General features: G+C 38.1%; 1 protein-coding gene across 1 annotated transcript; it reads left to right on the top strand.

The window, feature by feature from the left end:
- Nucleotides 1-187: 187 nt before the first annotated feature.
- LOC139970724 (uncharacterized) lies at nt 188-8,908 on the top strand. Its single transcript, XM_071976673.1, has 5 exons — nt 188-323; nt 2,186-2,378; nt 3,069-3,231; nt 3,799-3,899; nt 4,922-8,908. The coding sequence occupies exons 2-5, from the start codon at nt 2,238-2,240 to the stop codon at nt 6,002-6,004; spliced, it is 1,488 nt and encodes a 495-aa protein (XP_071832774.1). The 5' UTR covers nt 188-323; nt 2,186-2,237; the 3' UTR covers nt 6,005-8,908.
- Nucleotides 8,909-16,146: the final 7,238 nt, after the last annotated feature.

The following is a 16,146-nucleotide window of genomic DNA, read 5'->3' as shown; positions in this document are numbered from 1 at the left end:
TATAACGGTTATTAAATATTTTGACTTCAACAACAACACGTTTAGACGACGCTCATATATATTAAGTTGGTTATTGATACTTTGGTATTTATATCGTGTTACCCCCAAATTGTCTAAACCCTCAAAGTGATGTTTCTTAAACGCTTCCATAGTTTAAAGCTCGGCTACTTTTTTTTCAGGGGATTCCCACTTGGTATGTATCTTGCGCAATAAAGATTGTCTAATTGCTGGCGATTGAAACCTTTCCTTCCTGTGATAGACGAACTACGCAAGTCCTGTCGTACAGTATCTCTGCTACTATTGTTCCATTTGAAATGCTCGAGGTAACTAAATTAAATATCACCTCTATACCACATTAAACTCTTTGAGGTGAGGTGTATGCCTTGATAGTAAAGTGATAATAAATAATGTGTATGATAAACATAGGTCGCCGAGCTTTGGCCTAGCCTATACTACTACTAGTATCTGTAAAATTTACGCTAGTACTGAACGGTTATAACATTAGGCTATGCGGTACAGTGCAAACTTTCTAATTACTGAGCTAGAGCTATTAATTGTTAGGCTTCTCAGGCTAGGGCTCACGTTGAGTGTACAAAATAATGAACGTACAGACTAGTACTAGGCCTAGACTGACTAATAAGAAAATGATGTATTAAGGCATTATTTGCCAAATTTAAGAACAAAACTGAACTGAATGAGAAGTATAGATTAAACTTGTAAATGGTTCTATAGGCCTATAGCCTACTTTAAATGTTAAGGCCCAACAGTATTGTATTTCTCGTCCCCTCTCCATCCCATCGTGGCTGCACTTTCTTTATATTTCTGTGGAAAATGGTCGGAAAAAGATTGTGCTATACATGATTTGAATTCTCTGGACATTTTTCATGAGGGAATCACCACAAAACGTAACCCATATCAAGTGTGGCTTGTGCTCAGTTGATTTAGGTGATTTTTTTAAAGACGTAAAACCATCGTCACCTATGTTCTGAGTTGCATCCATTTTTAAAGGTCTGCTGTATAGACCCCCAACTATGTGCACGCTATCATGGAAAGGTTTATTGAGATTACAAAACCAACCTATACCTTGGTCTTAAAATGACCTCTTTTTACCAATTAGTCTGCAACGCCTGCCACATATATTTGTTCTTGTATGAGGGTTTTTGTGTGAATGTTGTATGATTAACTACACTGTAGACAGGATCATATTTCCACAAAGTGTTTATACAGTGAGCTTAAATAGTGTTAAGAAGCTATGCTGGCTAATTGTTTAGCCTGAGGTCCATTATTTAAGACCGTGGCAGGTCGATTAGGTAATCACAAAACTTTCTTAGCTACCTGTATAATAGCGTGCTGTAATTAGAGCCAATAAAGCAGATCTTTAAGGCAACTTTTTCATCTAACTTTCTTATCTTTTGATGTCAAGTTATTGTTTATGTCCATGTATCAAATCTGGTTGTTAAGTGAGATTTATTAAATTACTAAATTGTCATTTCACCACAATCCTAATTTGTAAATCTTACCACTAATTTAAATGAATCAGATAAAATTGAATAATGCCATAGCACATGTGGTGATATGTGGATATTAATGTGCTTACGCTCTATAGCCTGCACTACATGGTGTCAGAGCGTTGGGGACAAGCCTAAACCATGTGGTTACACTATCACTGTACACTACAGCACTTGTTCTGCGGGTATTAAGCAATGTGCCTACACTATATAGCCTACACTACATGGTGTCCAGGGGGGAGGGGGAGGGGCAAGCCTGAACCATGTGGTTACACTATCACCGTACACTACAGTACATGTTATGTGGGTATTAAGCCATGTGCCTACACTATATTCCCTACACTACATGGTGTCCAGGGGGAAGGGGACGGGAGGGGCAAGCCTGAACCATGTGGTTACACTATCACCGTACAGTACATGTTATGTGGGTATTAAGCCATGTGCCTACACTATATCCTATAGGCTACACTACATGGTGTCCAGGAGGAAGGGGGGAGGGAGGGGCAAGCCTGAACCATGTGGTGACATGTTCATCCCATAGTACAGTACATATCTAATGGATATTATTCAACACTAAATATCAGACCAAAGAAATAAAGTGGGAGGTTGATAAAGTTATAACTTATAATGTTTATGGGATTCTTTTACTCATTTTGACTTTTTTCTTATTTTTGCAGGATCAAACAAAAGCTTTAAACTAATAGACAGGAGCAAACCTTTGAGAAGAAAATGAGTAGAAAGTCAAAACAGAATGAGCTTTGCTCAAGAAGAAATAAACGTCTGGATGAACTTGTTGCTGAATTTAATAGAAGTGTGCCAACAATGGATGTCGTAGACCTGCTAAGCGACATTCTTATACAATCAGCAACTGTGAGTCAATAGTACTCTTTGTAGAGAAGTGCATGATTTTGTTGTGTTGTGTTGTTAAAGGATTGATCTAACATAAGAGGTTCAGTCTATTTATGTCATAATCCAACCAAACAAGCCAAGCAATTTAAAATAGGGACACACTGAGGAACATGTGACATTGATATTAAGTGACTTACCACAAAATTTCTAAGAATTAGTATTACAATGATGATGGCTATGAGCTGTGATATTTCAGATTAAACACATTTTTATGAAAATCCCCATAACCAGAGTATATAAATATGTATATATGTCAAAATTATACACATTATATTGTCCTCATGTTTGCTGAGGTACTGTAAGATAGAAGCTAATGTTGCATGTCACAAAAAAATTGGCAACAACAAACAACAACAGAAGAAGTAAGGTGCTGTCATATGAATTCATATTAAGCTTGTGTGAAAGGTTTTGAACCAACAGTACTTGCATGGCATGAGAGATAATTATACCATAACATTTTCTGATTGGCTTGCTAAATTTTACAAGTCTTGATTACATAAAACAGAATACATTACTTCAGGCCCATGAGAACAAATGGGAAAGTTGTATAGCAAGAATTAGATGCCCTACCTGTCATAGCAGTTCCAATGGGCCTGCATTACCTCTTGTCTGCAATAACAAATTTTCTTATAAATTATTATTTCTCTGCAGGAGGAGATTAAATGTAAAGAGGAGGCTAAAGGGAGAACAGCTGCAAACCGTCTGCTATGTCACAGAATCAGGTATCGTAAGAATTGGTACGTTAGGCTCGTTGATGCCCTGAAGAAGGTTGAGTTAGATGAACTGGCACAAGATCTCAGCAGAGATGAAAAAGGTCAGTTATTGTAATATATATATATATATATATATATATATATATATATATATATATATATAAATATATATATATATTGTAACTATAAATGTGCATTTATTGAGGCGATGTCTATGATAGCAAAATGTATACTAGCTTCTGTCTAGATGGGCAGTTCTTAACCTTTTTCATCCTAGTTTCCCCTTTCCAATCAGCCATCCTAGGGATTTCCCCCTCCTAACATATATATCATAAAAAGGTTCAGTTCATCAAACTGTTCTCCATAGTTCACATTCACAGCAAAGAGAATGCCTGGGAACAATGAAATAAATGACATGTGCATTCTTACATACTGTTAACTTTTGTTAAGGAGAAATACCAAAAGTTTTCTCCAGGGGGAACCCCATCCCCCTCTCCCCCTCCTCCCCCTCCTCTGCCTCCTCCCCCTCCTCCCCCTCCTCCCCATCAATTTAAGAATCACTGTTCAAGATGGTTACAATTTATTTGATGAACGCTTTCATGCGCATTCCCATCAAAATCTTGCAATTGCCTCATGCAACTGTACTTTTCTTTCCTTTGTTTCTCCAGGCTCCCTTATTGATGAAATTCCCAAGGAAAGGGTGCAAGCTGTATCACCTAATACTGCAAGCATTCATTACAATTGGATTGCTAAAGAAGTGGAATTTGAGGTAAATAAGGACTTTATTTCCAAATGTGCAACACAAATTATTCAGTTTAAATTTCTACTCCCTAAATATGGTATTTATTTTCTCTCCCGAAGTAAAATAGGCTTTTCATTCTCAAATTCATTTGGAGTATAACATTTGAGTATGAGAGACACTAGTTGCAATCAGTGGCATAGCCAGAGAAGGGGTTGGTGGGCGGAGTGCCCCCCCCCCCACCCCTCCCCTGGCCCATAGGCAATTTACGGGTGACTGTGAGAAATTGGGGGCGACAAGAAAAAATTGGCAAGAGAAACATAAAAAGCTACTGTATAATATGAATTACACATCTTGATAGTCTATTTTTATAGCTTGGTGTGATCTGCTCCTCGGAAGGTCTTCCTCCTTAGCCATTGTTACTAATCACAGAACGAGATTTCTCTGAACAAGTCAACTTTTGATTCAGTGATTGACATTTCTAAGGTCTAATTAAAGTTCAATGCATTGTGTGACACCTGATTGTCACATTAAAGTAAAACATTTCTGTTTGGGTCACTGAGGTATAAGGAAAGGTATATCTTGTTACCCACACATACTATTATGTATTAGTAAATGCTTAATATCATTAATATATATATAGGGCTGTGGCCACTTGCAGCTCAGCAACACTTGCCACTTCAACTACCCCAAATTTTGTCCCGCAAGTCGCTTTAATACATTTTATATCACATGCAATACAAGTTGTATACTTATAAAGTTATAAAAATGATAGAAATGATAGCACCAGTGAGCATCTACGCTCTCTTTTCCAAATTATAATGTTCCCAAAGGTAAAGGGTCAGTCCTCCAAAGGCTCCACTTACACCCCTCTCCACCACATTTTTTTGTGTTTTTTGCCAATGAAATAAATTTCATGGAAATTTAGGCCAACTATATATAACCACATTTCTGGAAACCAAGTTTTACCTTAACTGTAAAGGAAGCATGTCAGAATGTTTTTTTGTCCCCGTTTACTTCTTCATACATGATATTCATTCTTTGATTGACAGCAAATGGTACAGTACGAGAAAAGCAGTAGATCAGCTCAACCGAAGGAGATTTCACGTGAAGATGAAGATGGAAGCACCTTGAAAGTTTGGAAAAGTGATGAAGATTCCAAAATACAAGATGGAGAAAAGTTTGACCCTGAGAAAGAACCAATGGAGAAGAGTTCACTTGAGAAGAGAAGGATGACAGAAGTTAAAAGTAATAATTTCGGGAACAGTCCTTTGCCAAACGCAGCTGAAGAAAAAGATAAAAATGGTAAAGTAGCAAGTCTGCCATTCAAATCGACAGAGGCTGTTGACAGCCCAGATTTTAAACCGAAAAATCTGCCATTTGATCGGAATCAAACCGATCAGGTAAATCTTTGCAGTAATCAGCAAGTTATGACTAACTTTAATAGTGAAGACACAAAAAGAGGTGATGTTGATGAAATTTCCACTTCTCCTGTGGCTCTGATGGGTGAACCAGAAGTGGAAAAACAACCACCTAGCATAAAGACTAATAGGCCTGCGATGGGGAGTAATGCTGGCTTTGTAACACCGGGAGAAAATCCCCCTGACCAAACAAACTTAAAAGATACAACGTTTCCAAGAAATGAAATGGACGGTATTAGTCCATCTCAGAATGCGGCCAGTGAAGTTATTAAAGGGGAAGTTGAAGCCACATTGATTAATAGTGAGAAAATAACGGATGGGAGAGAGAGAGAAGGGAGCGTTCCAGATAGAGCTTACAAAGATACACCGAGGGGTGTGGAGGACTATCTGGACACTGCATCGGAAGGGTTCTATAGCAAAGCAGACCCCCAGCAGCAACGTATATTACAAGAATTAGGGCTATTGAATATTCATGGGGCTAGAAATGAAGATGGAATTAAGAAGCATGAGGAAACAGATAACGACAAATATCAGCCATTGAGAAGTTCAGAACACTCTGAACATATTCAACATATGCCTCTAGAGATATCAAACTCATTTCACGAAGAAGATCTTGTCACATACCACACAGATGAAACAAGGGATGTCATTCCCGAGGGTGGGGGTCTAACAGAGGTGGCCCCAGTAGGTCCTCTTGGAAACAATACGATTTGAAATACCCTAGCATTTAAGGAAGCAACAGTCGCAAATGCAGTGGTCCCAAAAGTATGGAACGCGAAAAGGACCACAACATATGATGATGTTAATGATGATCTAATTTTATACGTTCATGTACTAAAAAAGTTACGATGATGTACTAGACATATACGATGATGTACTAAAAAAATAAGATGTACATCAAAACATATACGATGATGTACTAAAAAACTAAGATATACATCAAAACATGCGATGATGTACTATAAACGTAAGATGTACATCAAAACAAATAGGATCATGTACTGAAAACTTGTGATGATGATGAAAAAGCGCAAGTTATAAGAAAATGGCGAATGAATATCAATTATTGTCATTTGAATACGTGTACCCCTAGGAATATCAAAGTTGATAACGAAGCCTCGCCCCTAATGGTTCTTAATGAGTGTACACTGAATATTCATACTCGTATGCATACGCCACATATGAATATACATACGCGTATGCAGACACCACTTTTTTTTAACATTACATTATTAGTACATGATCGTATTTGTTTTGATGTACATGGTACGTTTGTAGTACATGATCGTATATGTTTAGAACATGATCGTATACTTTTAGTACATGATCATATATGATTGGTACATGATCGTAAATTTTTAGTTCATGATCGTGTATTTCTAGTACATGATGGTAAGTTTTCATATGTTGTGGTCCTTTTCGCGTCCCATACAAAAGTTCAAGACCAAATGCTGGCTACACATGATGAGAGGACACCAAAGGAAGTTATGAAGTTGGCAGATGATGAGGGATTGGGGAATGAAAAGACATGAGATGGATGTTAACAGTGGGGATTCAAGATAGACACTCCTGATCAGGGGGAGGGGGCACTGGGGGCATGTGCCCCCCACAAAATAGCAAATGTGCCCTACTGGCAAATAAAATGTGCCCCTTTGATGAATAAATGTCTTTTGGATATCTTAAGCCTTTGTTAATTTTAATATTTTATTTTAATTATTGATTTTTAGTCTGTACATGCTATTTTTAAGATGGCATCCCATATTTTTTTGTAGCACGGTTAGCAATAAACAATCTCAATAGTATTGAATAGTATTGATAGCATACTAACACATATATATTTAAGTGATATGGTCGTTGTGTATCGGTTTATAGCATAACGAGTGGTAGTTGTGGAATGAGAAAGTGCCCCTCTGATGTTGTGCCCCCCCTACAGTTTGGAAGCTTCCCCCCCCTGCTCCTGATGAAACACTTAGTGGCGAAGATTCCAAATATGTAAAGCAAAGTGATGTAAACGAGGCATACATTATAAATTGCATTATAAATGATTTACAAACATATTTTTGATATTATACAAATAATAAATGGTTATGAGTCCAATAGTGCAAATATTTCATGAGTTGAATGATGGAAACGAATGGAAACAACATATTATATTAAGATGGGTAAAATGAACTCATGCAACAGATTGTTTTGAACAGACAGGTTTCTCTGCTCTCTTACCATTGAAAAAGTGCTATCAAAAGTGTATATCCCATGGTTCTAATTTCATAGAGTGGAATAGAGCGGGTTTTGCATGCAATCATCGAGCAATTGACCAATCAAATGACCAGAATACAATTAGGTATTGTATATATATATATATATATATATGTATGTAGATATTTTTGCTAATGTCACTAACCGGGATCATTGTGATCCATTACCTGTTGAAATGATGTCATATTGCTACTATCTGGCACAATTAAATTAACCACAAATTGGGAACATTGATATCTAAGATAAGGGAAAACTGGATTGGCTTTTCAACTAACTTGAGAAGTAATATTGTCATCCATAAATAATAAGTGTGATAAATTGATTACCGACAGTACTACCAATATTGAATGTATTAAATTTATGTGGGGGTGGGGGGGGGGCTGTAAATTTCGAAAGAAACTGGGTTTAAAGGCATTGAAGACTCGCCCCAAACAGCGTGCCCCCATCTTTAAAAAGTTAACTTTCTGTTGCTTGCAAGTGAAGTTTTTCTCTTGTCGCTACAAAATGCATGCAGTAATGAAACGTGATACCTTGTTATCTTTAGCTGGACCTGAGATGTCCATCGCTGTATTGTTTGTACACTGTGCTGTGGGTATTGACCACAGCTGTTTGTACTGATTGTACACTAGTGTCTAATTACCGACGGTAGCAAGCTGTGTGTGTATTTTCTGGGATCGATGGTGGTGACTAACACTTCTGTTACACCTCATTCGAAACTAGGTCAGATTACCGGCATGAGACTTTTTTTTTTGGCGCGAGTCTTCACACCCTTTAAAGACGTTATGCCCTCTCGGCGTATTCCAACAATATGTTATGTCAGAGTTTGCGTGACGTCATTGCTTTCCCTATTCAGAAGTTCGATTGAAAACTGATTCGTAAGACTAATCGAGAAGTAGCTAGGCCTCTACAATGTGTTCAAATGTGTGCTATGTTGTGTACATAATGTACAGACTACGTCGTTTGACGACTACATTACACACAGTAAGCCTATTCGCGCAGTAGGCCAACTCATGTAGATTATAGGGGGAGGGGGTGGGGACTCGTAGTCGGCTTTTAAATCGAACTTGAGAAAATATTGTTAACACAATTGTTGGAATCCGCTGAGACGACATACAATATGTTAACAGAATGGGTTTGTTCTAACTGAAAATGTATAAGCAAAACCGTGCAGTTGATTCGCATATTTTACCCGGAGTATGTTTGTGTAAGACGGTGACGTCACTAAATCTTGTTATTGGTCTATATGATGCTCTTTGTCTTCAAATTAATATCTGGTCCAAGTTTTTGAAATCCGTGCACTGTGTTTTATTTTTATAAGCATTTTCATGCAGAAGATTAAACCATAATAAAAGTATGATATCATGCAAATTCCTTTTGTTGATTTCTAGAGTAATAGTCTTAGTAATTAATCAATCATCGATCTATTAATTTTTTTTCTCCATAAAAATGTTCGCGGTTATCATTTATAATAAACGTATTATGACCCCATGAACAGTACAACACAGTATACTTGATTATGTGGCTGTGATGTGAGATATTATACACTTACATGTAGAACTAGTAGAGTGTTTAATTCACACGCGATGTATTTCAGGTTTGGTTTTGTAGACTATTAAGTCAATTATTAAAGTAGGCAGTAATAAGAACTAAATATCCACATAGCCTCGATTATGATTATGTTAGTGTGGAGACCTAGACCCGTAGGCCTACATGTATGTGAACATCCGTTAAAGGCATCGGAAACTCGCCGCAAACCGCGTGCGGCCATCTGAAAAAGTTAACTTTCAGTTGCTTGCAAGTGACGTTTTGTTCGAGACGCTACAAAATGCAGACAGTACAGTAATGAAACGTGATACCTTGTTATCTTTAGCTGGACCTGAGATGTCCATCGCTATATCATCTATATACTGTGCTGTGGGTATTGACCGCATATGGCAAGCCATGTGGGACAAACACTGCATAATATATCAGCGTATTAATCGTAATTTATACGCGTATTAATTGGAATATATACGCGTATATATTATTAGCCAATCATATGGCCAAAATATATCCGCGTATTAATTCGAATATATACACGTATTAATTCGAATATTTACACGTATTAATTCGAATATATACACGTATTAATTCGAATATATACACGTATTAAATAGAATACATATGGGGATTAAATCCAATATATGCACGGATTAATTAGAATATACACGAAAACACATTTCCGCTCTTGCTGTGTACATATACCAACGATAAATGTTTTGGCGGGCTCGCGAGATCGCTTCATGCATAAAGCGAAACTTTACACATGTACGACACATATATATTCGAATTAATACGCGTATATATTTGAATTAATACGCGGATATATTATGCGGTGTTTGTCCCACATGGCTTGCCATAACCGCAGCTGTATGTACTGACTGTATACTAGTGTCTAATTACCGACGGTAGCAAGCTGTGTGCGTATTTCCTGGGATTGGTGGTGTCTAACACTTCTGTTGCACCTCATTCGAAACTAGGTCAGATTACCGGCATTCTTATCACTAAAGGAAATAACGATCATCGGTAGTTGAAAAATTGGCGATCGATCGCCTTGCTCAGCACAGACTACAAAATTGCAGCTAAATGTTTAGTTTGGCGTATGAAGAATGTTCTCAGATCTAAGCCCGGAGCAAACTGACGTTTTAAAGGTGAAAATATTAGATTAATCTTAGATCTTATCAATTACTGTGATGAAAATGATAATTCAGGGGCACTTATTTTCCTTGACTACGAGAAGGCATTCGACGGACTCGAATGGGAATTTATCCCAAATACTCTTACTTACTTTAACTTTGGCAATGATTTCAGATCGTGGGTCAGAATTCTTTAAAGTAATGTCTCATCTTGTATTGTTAATAATGGGTTTTTTCTCTCGAGTATTTCAGAGTCTCCAGGGGTGTCCGTCAAGGGTGCCCTCTTAGTCCTTATCTATATTTATCACTTGCTCTGAGATTTTTACTGCTCTTATTAAGTCAAGTCTTAACATTCATGGTATCGTTATTGCAAATTCTGCTTAAAAAAATCGACCTATGCTGATGACACGGTGTTAATGACTAATGGCTCAATGAAGGATATTTCCGAAACATTGAAAATACTTGAGGAGTTTTGTAAAGTTTCCGGTTTAAAAGTAAACTAGGAAAAATCTTGCTTTTTCCTCTCTTGGACCTTTGTCCTCGACCCTACCACATTATTTTCGCAATTTAAAGTTTGTTATTAGCAACGAACCTGTCAATTATTTAGTTATTCCTTTTACTCATCTCCGAGAAGACTTCTATAAGTTGAACTATGTTCCCAAACTGTTCTCCTTAAAACGTTCCTTATTCCACAACTTGTCTATTTATTTACCGTTTTAACAAAACCGAGTACACAATTGTTTTAAATAGTTGAAAGTATTCTTTTTGTGTTTCATTTGGTGTAGTAAAACCGACAAAGTGAATAGAATCGTTTTGGTTAAAAATAAATGCAAAGGAGGCCTGACTATAGATTGACGTAAGGTCTTTCGCAATAAGTTTAAAGTGTAAGTGGGTTAAAACTGTATCTTGATGAATTATTATTAATATTTATCCATTTTTAATATTATTTATTCATTTTTAATATTATCATTTATTCATTATTAATATTATTATTATAATTATTATTATTATTATTTTTATTATTATTGTTGTTGTTATTATTGTCAATCTCATTATTTTGTCTTTGTCATTGTCACTGTCTTGTCATTGTCTTTGTCATTGTCACTGTCTTTGTCTTTGTCATTGTCTTTTTCGTTGTCGTTGGCTTTGTCATTGTCTTTGTCGTTATGTAAATCATTGGAACTCTCGTTGTTCTTAGTTAAAGAGGTTATGAAATGAAAAATTTTCATGTCTTAGAATGGTTTATCTACAATACTACAACACCATCCATGCTCAACTTTCCGTAAATACGTCTTCAAACGCCAGAAATTCGCTGTCAAAGTATTCCCCAAAGACCTCTCGAGCTGCCACTCGTAAAAAAAAAGCAAAGCTGCCCACCGCAGTTCATCTGACGTCATCAAAGGAACCATTTCAGCCAAAGCCGACTCCCCGCTGTTTACCGATACGGCGTTACACAGTTTACTACATGTAACCACAACACTCTTCTCATCAATTGAAAATGTCTTCTCCCGAATCTTCCGATTCAGAGGAAATCTCTCAGGACATTCGTAAGCTTTGACGAAAATTATTTTCTTGAGGAAGAAGAGGAGGAAATAGTTTTCGAGGGTGATGAAGATAATATCGGTGTTTTTCCCTATCAATTGAGCCCCTTGCAGAAGAATTGTAAAACGATCCCGGTGGCCGAGACGCGTCGCTGCCGATCGAAGTCCCCGAGCAGAACGGTTGGACGACCCTGAACCGAAACTGGTCGGTTGAGCATAAACAAAACCACCGTTATTAAGACCATCATATGATTTAAATTATCTCGAATGTCGATGATCCTGCTACTTAACTTCGTAGCGAAGCTTCTAGAATTTTGTGTCTTACAGTTATTTTGTGTCTTATAGTACAAGTAGTGGTAACATGGGGTCTAGACCTAACTAATAGACGTTGTATAACAGGCTAGCCAGTGTAATTGTATCATCCAACTGTTACGTAAAATCACAACACAACGCCAGTTTTACCACAAAAGAAAACTTGCAGATCTAGTATTGATTGTTCTTAAACCAACTGGCTTTAAAGTTTGTGCGAAATATTAGGTAACCATCAAAAAAAATCGTCATTTGCTGTATCAAGGAGGCCTATAGGCTATGGTCATAACAAGTAATTTGGCAACAGTATAGGCCTACAGACACTCGTAACGTTGTGTATGTGTAGTGTTTTGAGCGAGTCGTGTTCAAATTCTTCGATTTTGTCATCTTTTGGAAAAGCTTGCAGTAGAAATCCGTCTGAACTTGTGGTGGAGCAACCTGATACCACATATCGGCTAGGCATTTTTAACATTTACGAGATAAATTTAAGTAAAAACAAACTCCAAACACCAAATCTCAATTACTACGGAGCACTGCAACAGTGTAATGGTGTGTGTTCTCAGACGTTAAAGAATGTAAACATAGCGTCTCGGAAGTGAGCTGAGTTCCTCGACTGACGTCACGCCGCGTTACCGTAAATACAACAATTTTTAGAAAGTTTTTATTACCCTCGAATTTTTGATCGTTTATTCCTCGAGAATGCAAGCTTCGTTTGACACAAATTGGGTATCATTGGAAAGCTACGAGTGTACAGAATACGATGATAAAGATTTTTTTTTTTCATTTCATAACCTCTTTAAGACTGTGGCGTAATTTGTAGTGGAATTTTATGACAAACCGACGCGTAAGCACAACACATCAGTATCAAATTTGGTGAAAAAATAGCAGACACACCAACAGCTATTTTGGAAGGTGGGGGTCGGGGGGGGTTGTGTTTGAAACCCAAATGACCTTAATCAAGAGAATGAAAAGATATTACGGCAGGAAAAAAATCACTTCAAGGTCTTACGCGTATCTATAGTCTGCTATGTTAATTAAGTTAAAACTGTTTGGAAAATGGCAATTCTGAACTCAGTATCACCCTAAACGAACTTACAATGTCACCTTAAACTTTGAAAACCGAGATGTTTGCAAAAATATTTGTGTATGCGCATTCGTTACGGTGAGAATAGTAAGAACTATACTCTTAAGGTCACTCAGAGGTTTGCTGTAACCACTGGCGGATCCAGGACCTTTGTTTGGGAGGGGCCAAAGTGGCATTATAGTGATATGGGGGAGGGGTCTAAGGGGAGGGGGTGGAAAATTTTCTATTGCTGAATGCCCTCAGATGCAATTTGGTGCGACAAAAGTGTACAATGGTGATGTTAATTTACTTCTAAAAAAAATGTTTCCCAGGTGTAAAGTTGGGATCTTTCTCAAGAAATTTTTTTTCTCATAGGTTATAGATTTCTTACAACCAGCCTGTAACTGCAAAATGGTGTTAAACTGTAAATCCTCATGCTCATACATTTACATAGTTCCCAACTCTTGAGAAGGCAAATGCTGGTCCATGCCACGAATCGCCGTCCTGGGGGAGGGGTATAAGGGGAGGGGGTGTCCCCCTCCCCTTTTGAATTTTTTTGGAATCCTGGTGATGCCTACATGTAAAATGGTGGCACTTAGAAAGGCTTTTGTCACCCAAAATTTTCTAAGAAGTATGCATTTTTTTGTGTGTAACATCAATAAATTGAATAGTAGGTGATAATTCATTCTTTCCCGTGGCATGAAAATGTTCGCTGCTCGCCCCAATGAAAAGAAATATAGGCTAATTTGAGGTTCAAATGATGCTGTAAAGAAGGTTTTATACTCTATTATGCTAAATGCTAAAGAAATGATGGTTGCTAAGTCAAAATTTTATGCAAATTTTTTATGTATACTTGACAATTACAATGCGTTTTTTTTTCGGACGCTTGTGCGGGTCACCGGGTTTGGGTGTTAGAATGCGGGTCTAATTCCCGCGAATTGCGGGTCAGTTGGGAGCTCTGCATTTAATTTTAAACCAGAAAACGAAAAGGTTTAGACTAGTCCAGGCGCGGCGGAACGGAAAAATTATTGGGGGGGGGGGGGCTAATGTGTGGAGACTATCTAAGCGGAGCGCCACCATCGGTTGGCGCGGAGCGTATAATAAAATTTTAGGTTTTTTCAAACCCCCAGATGGCCGGAAACGGCACTTCCTGAGTGTTTTATGCTGCGAATACCTAGCTCTAAAATATGGGTCTCAAGCCTGCAATTTCTCAGATTGCACGAGAAAGTCTGTAAAAACATTGTAATTTGTATATTCGATGGTGTTTTAAGAGAGTAGCTATTACTCGTAGTGTACTCGCAAAGACGTTTATGAGTGTAGTAAGGGCAGTGGCGGAGCTAGGGGTATTGGTCGGGGGGGGGCGCTTTCGACACTATCTAAGCGGAGCGCCACCACAGGTTGGCGCGGAGCGTACAGAAAATTTTTGAGTAAAGATACTCTATAGATTGCAGGAAATGACCCATTCCGGGCCTTGCTGATTTACAGATAAACGGAGAATAAATATAGGTGTCATTGCCATTTTGTCGGAAAATTACACCAACAGAATATGACAAATGTCAATAGGTAGATGAGAGCGCAATAAAATAGTCAATAATCGCGAATAAGTAAAAAGTAGTGAAAAGCTGAAAAGGGCGCCAGCAGTCCCTTTGAGTCCGTCAGGGGGGGGGGGTTGCATCCGCCCCCTGATCGTATGGACGCTCCGCCACTGAGTAAGTGGATGTTGGAGAACTGGCTGAAATGAGGCAAGTCATTGTCCTAAGACGAAGTTGTGTTGCGCTTACCGGTATACTCACACTCACTGCTTCCACTTTTCACTGGGCGTGAAGACGCGGTTGGGTGACAATGTGGTCTATAGCCAGGGGACGGGCCGAGGGTCCCCTAGCATTTACTAAAATTATTACACCTATATAGTATACGTGTGCATCGGACAGATCGACAAGTATGCATTGAAAAATGGGCAGATGCACGTTTCGGAGCCTTGGTAAATATTGGGGGGGGGGGGCTTATCATGCATTTGCCCCTCAACTTTTGCATTGGGGGTTCTAGAGCCCCCCCAAGCCCCCCCCCCCCGGTTCCGCCGCCACTGGACTAGTCTACCACTGCTATTCCTCTCGATTTTTTTAATTTCCAATCATATGATTTAGCGGATGTTCGGAAACATTTTTTGGCTCACCTTTGGGGGGGGGGGGCATGGCCCCTTGGATCCGCCAGTGGCTGTAACACGGTCCTAGTTCCACCTAACACGCGTTGTGATATTCCTCCGGATATCTGACTTTTCAATTATTTATAGATACTATCTTTTTGTTTTGTTTTTATTCCAGGAACGTTTGATTTAATCACATTGTGCTAATAATTAATGTGTCAGTTTATCAGAAATTTTCCAATAGGCATTTCCCGGCGAAGTTGGTTTATCGGTTGGCACCTGTCCCTGGGAGGATACGATTCTCCTTAATTGGGACGTGTTTGCTAGTTCCATTTTCACATGTATCTCCCTCGATAGTCCCGTTGGAAAACGTGTTTTTGACTTCCCCTGGAATTACCATTGAATATTCATGTCTTTCAATTTAACAGGTAGATCACTTGTTAAGCGAATGTCCCACAACATTAAAGGGGTGTAAATGGGTAATTGTTTACCATGCCTTGTATAAACATTTTTCGAATATTCATTCGAGTTGGGTTTCTTGTATTCTTGTATTCTTGTATGTTAAGTGTGAACGAAACAAAAGAGGAGGGAAGCTTTCATTTTTCGTTATTCATGTATTTGACCAAAAAGGGCAAAATTTCAAAGTTCTGTTAATTGTTTTTAGTGAATTAGTCCTTTCTGCAAACGATCTGCTTAACAAGCTAGTTCAAACAGATGTACGGTTTCTGCAACAAATTAACGTATAATATATAACGGTTATGAAATATTTTGACTTCAACAACTGCACGTTTAGACGACGCTCATATATATTAAGTTGGTTATTGATACTTTGGTATTTATATCGTGTTACCCCCAAATTGTCTAAACCT

Source organism: Apostichopus japonicus, chromosome 1, assembly GCF_037975245.1.
Source record: "Apostichopus japonicus isolate 1M-3 chromosome 1, ASM3797524v1, whole genome shotgun sequence".
NCBI classification, from domain to species: domain Eukaryota; kingdom Metazoa; phylum Echinodermata; class Holothuroidea; order Aspidochirotida; family Stichopodidae; genus Apostichopus; species Apostichopus japonicus.
This window is presented reverse-complemented; position numbering and strand designations above follow the sequence as displayed.

Bases quoted from the DNA above. Each gene is read 5' to 3' on its own strand.
- LOC139970724 (XM_071976673.1), top strand. From the start codon at position 2,238: ATGAGTAGAAAGTCAAAACAGAATGAGCTTTGCTCAAGAAGAAATAAA. The intron at 2,379-3,068 runs GTGAGTCAATAG...ATTTCTCTGCAG, and splicing joins TTCTTATACAATCAGCAACT to GAGGAGATTAAATGTAAAGA. The intron at 3,900-4,921 runs GTAAATAAGGAC...TTTGATTGACAG, and splicing joins CTAAAGAAGTGGAATTTGAG to CAAATGGTACAGTACGAGAA.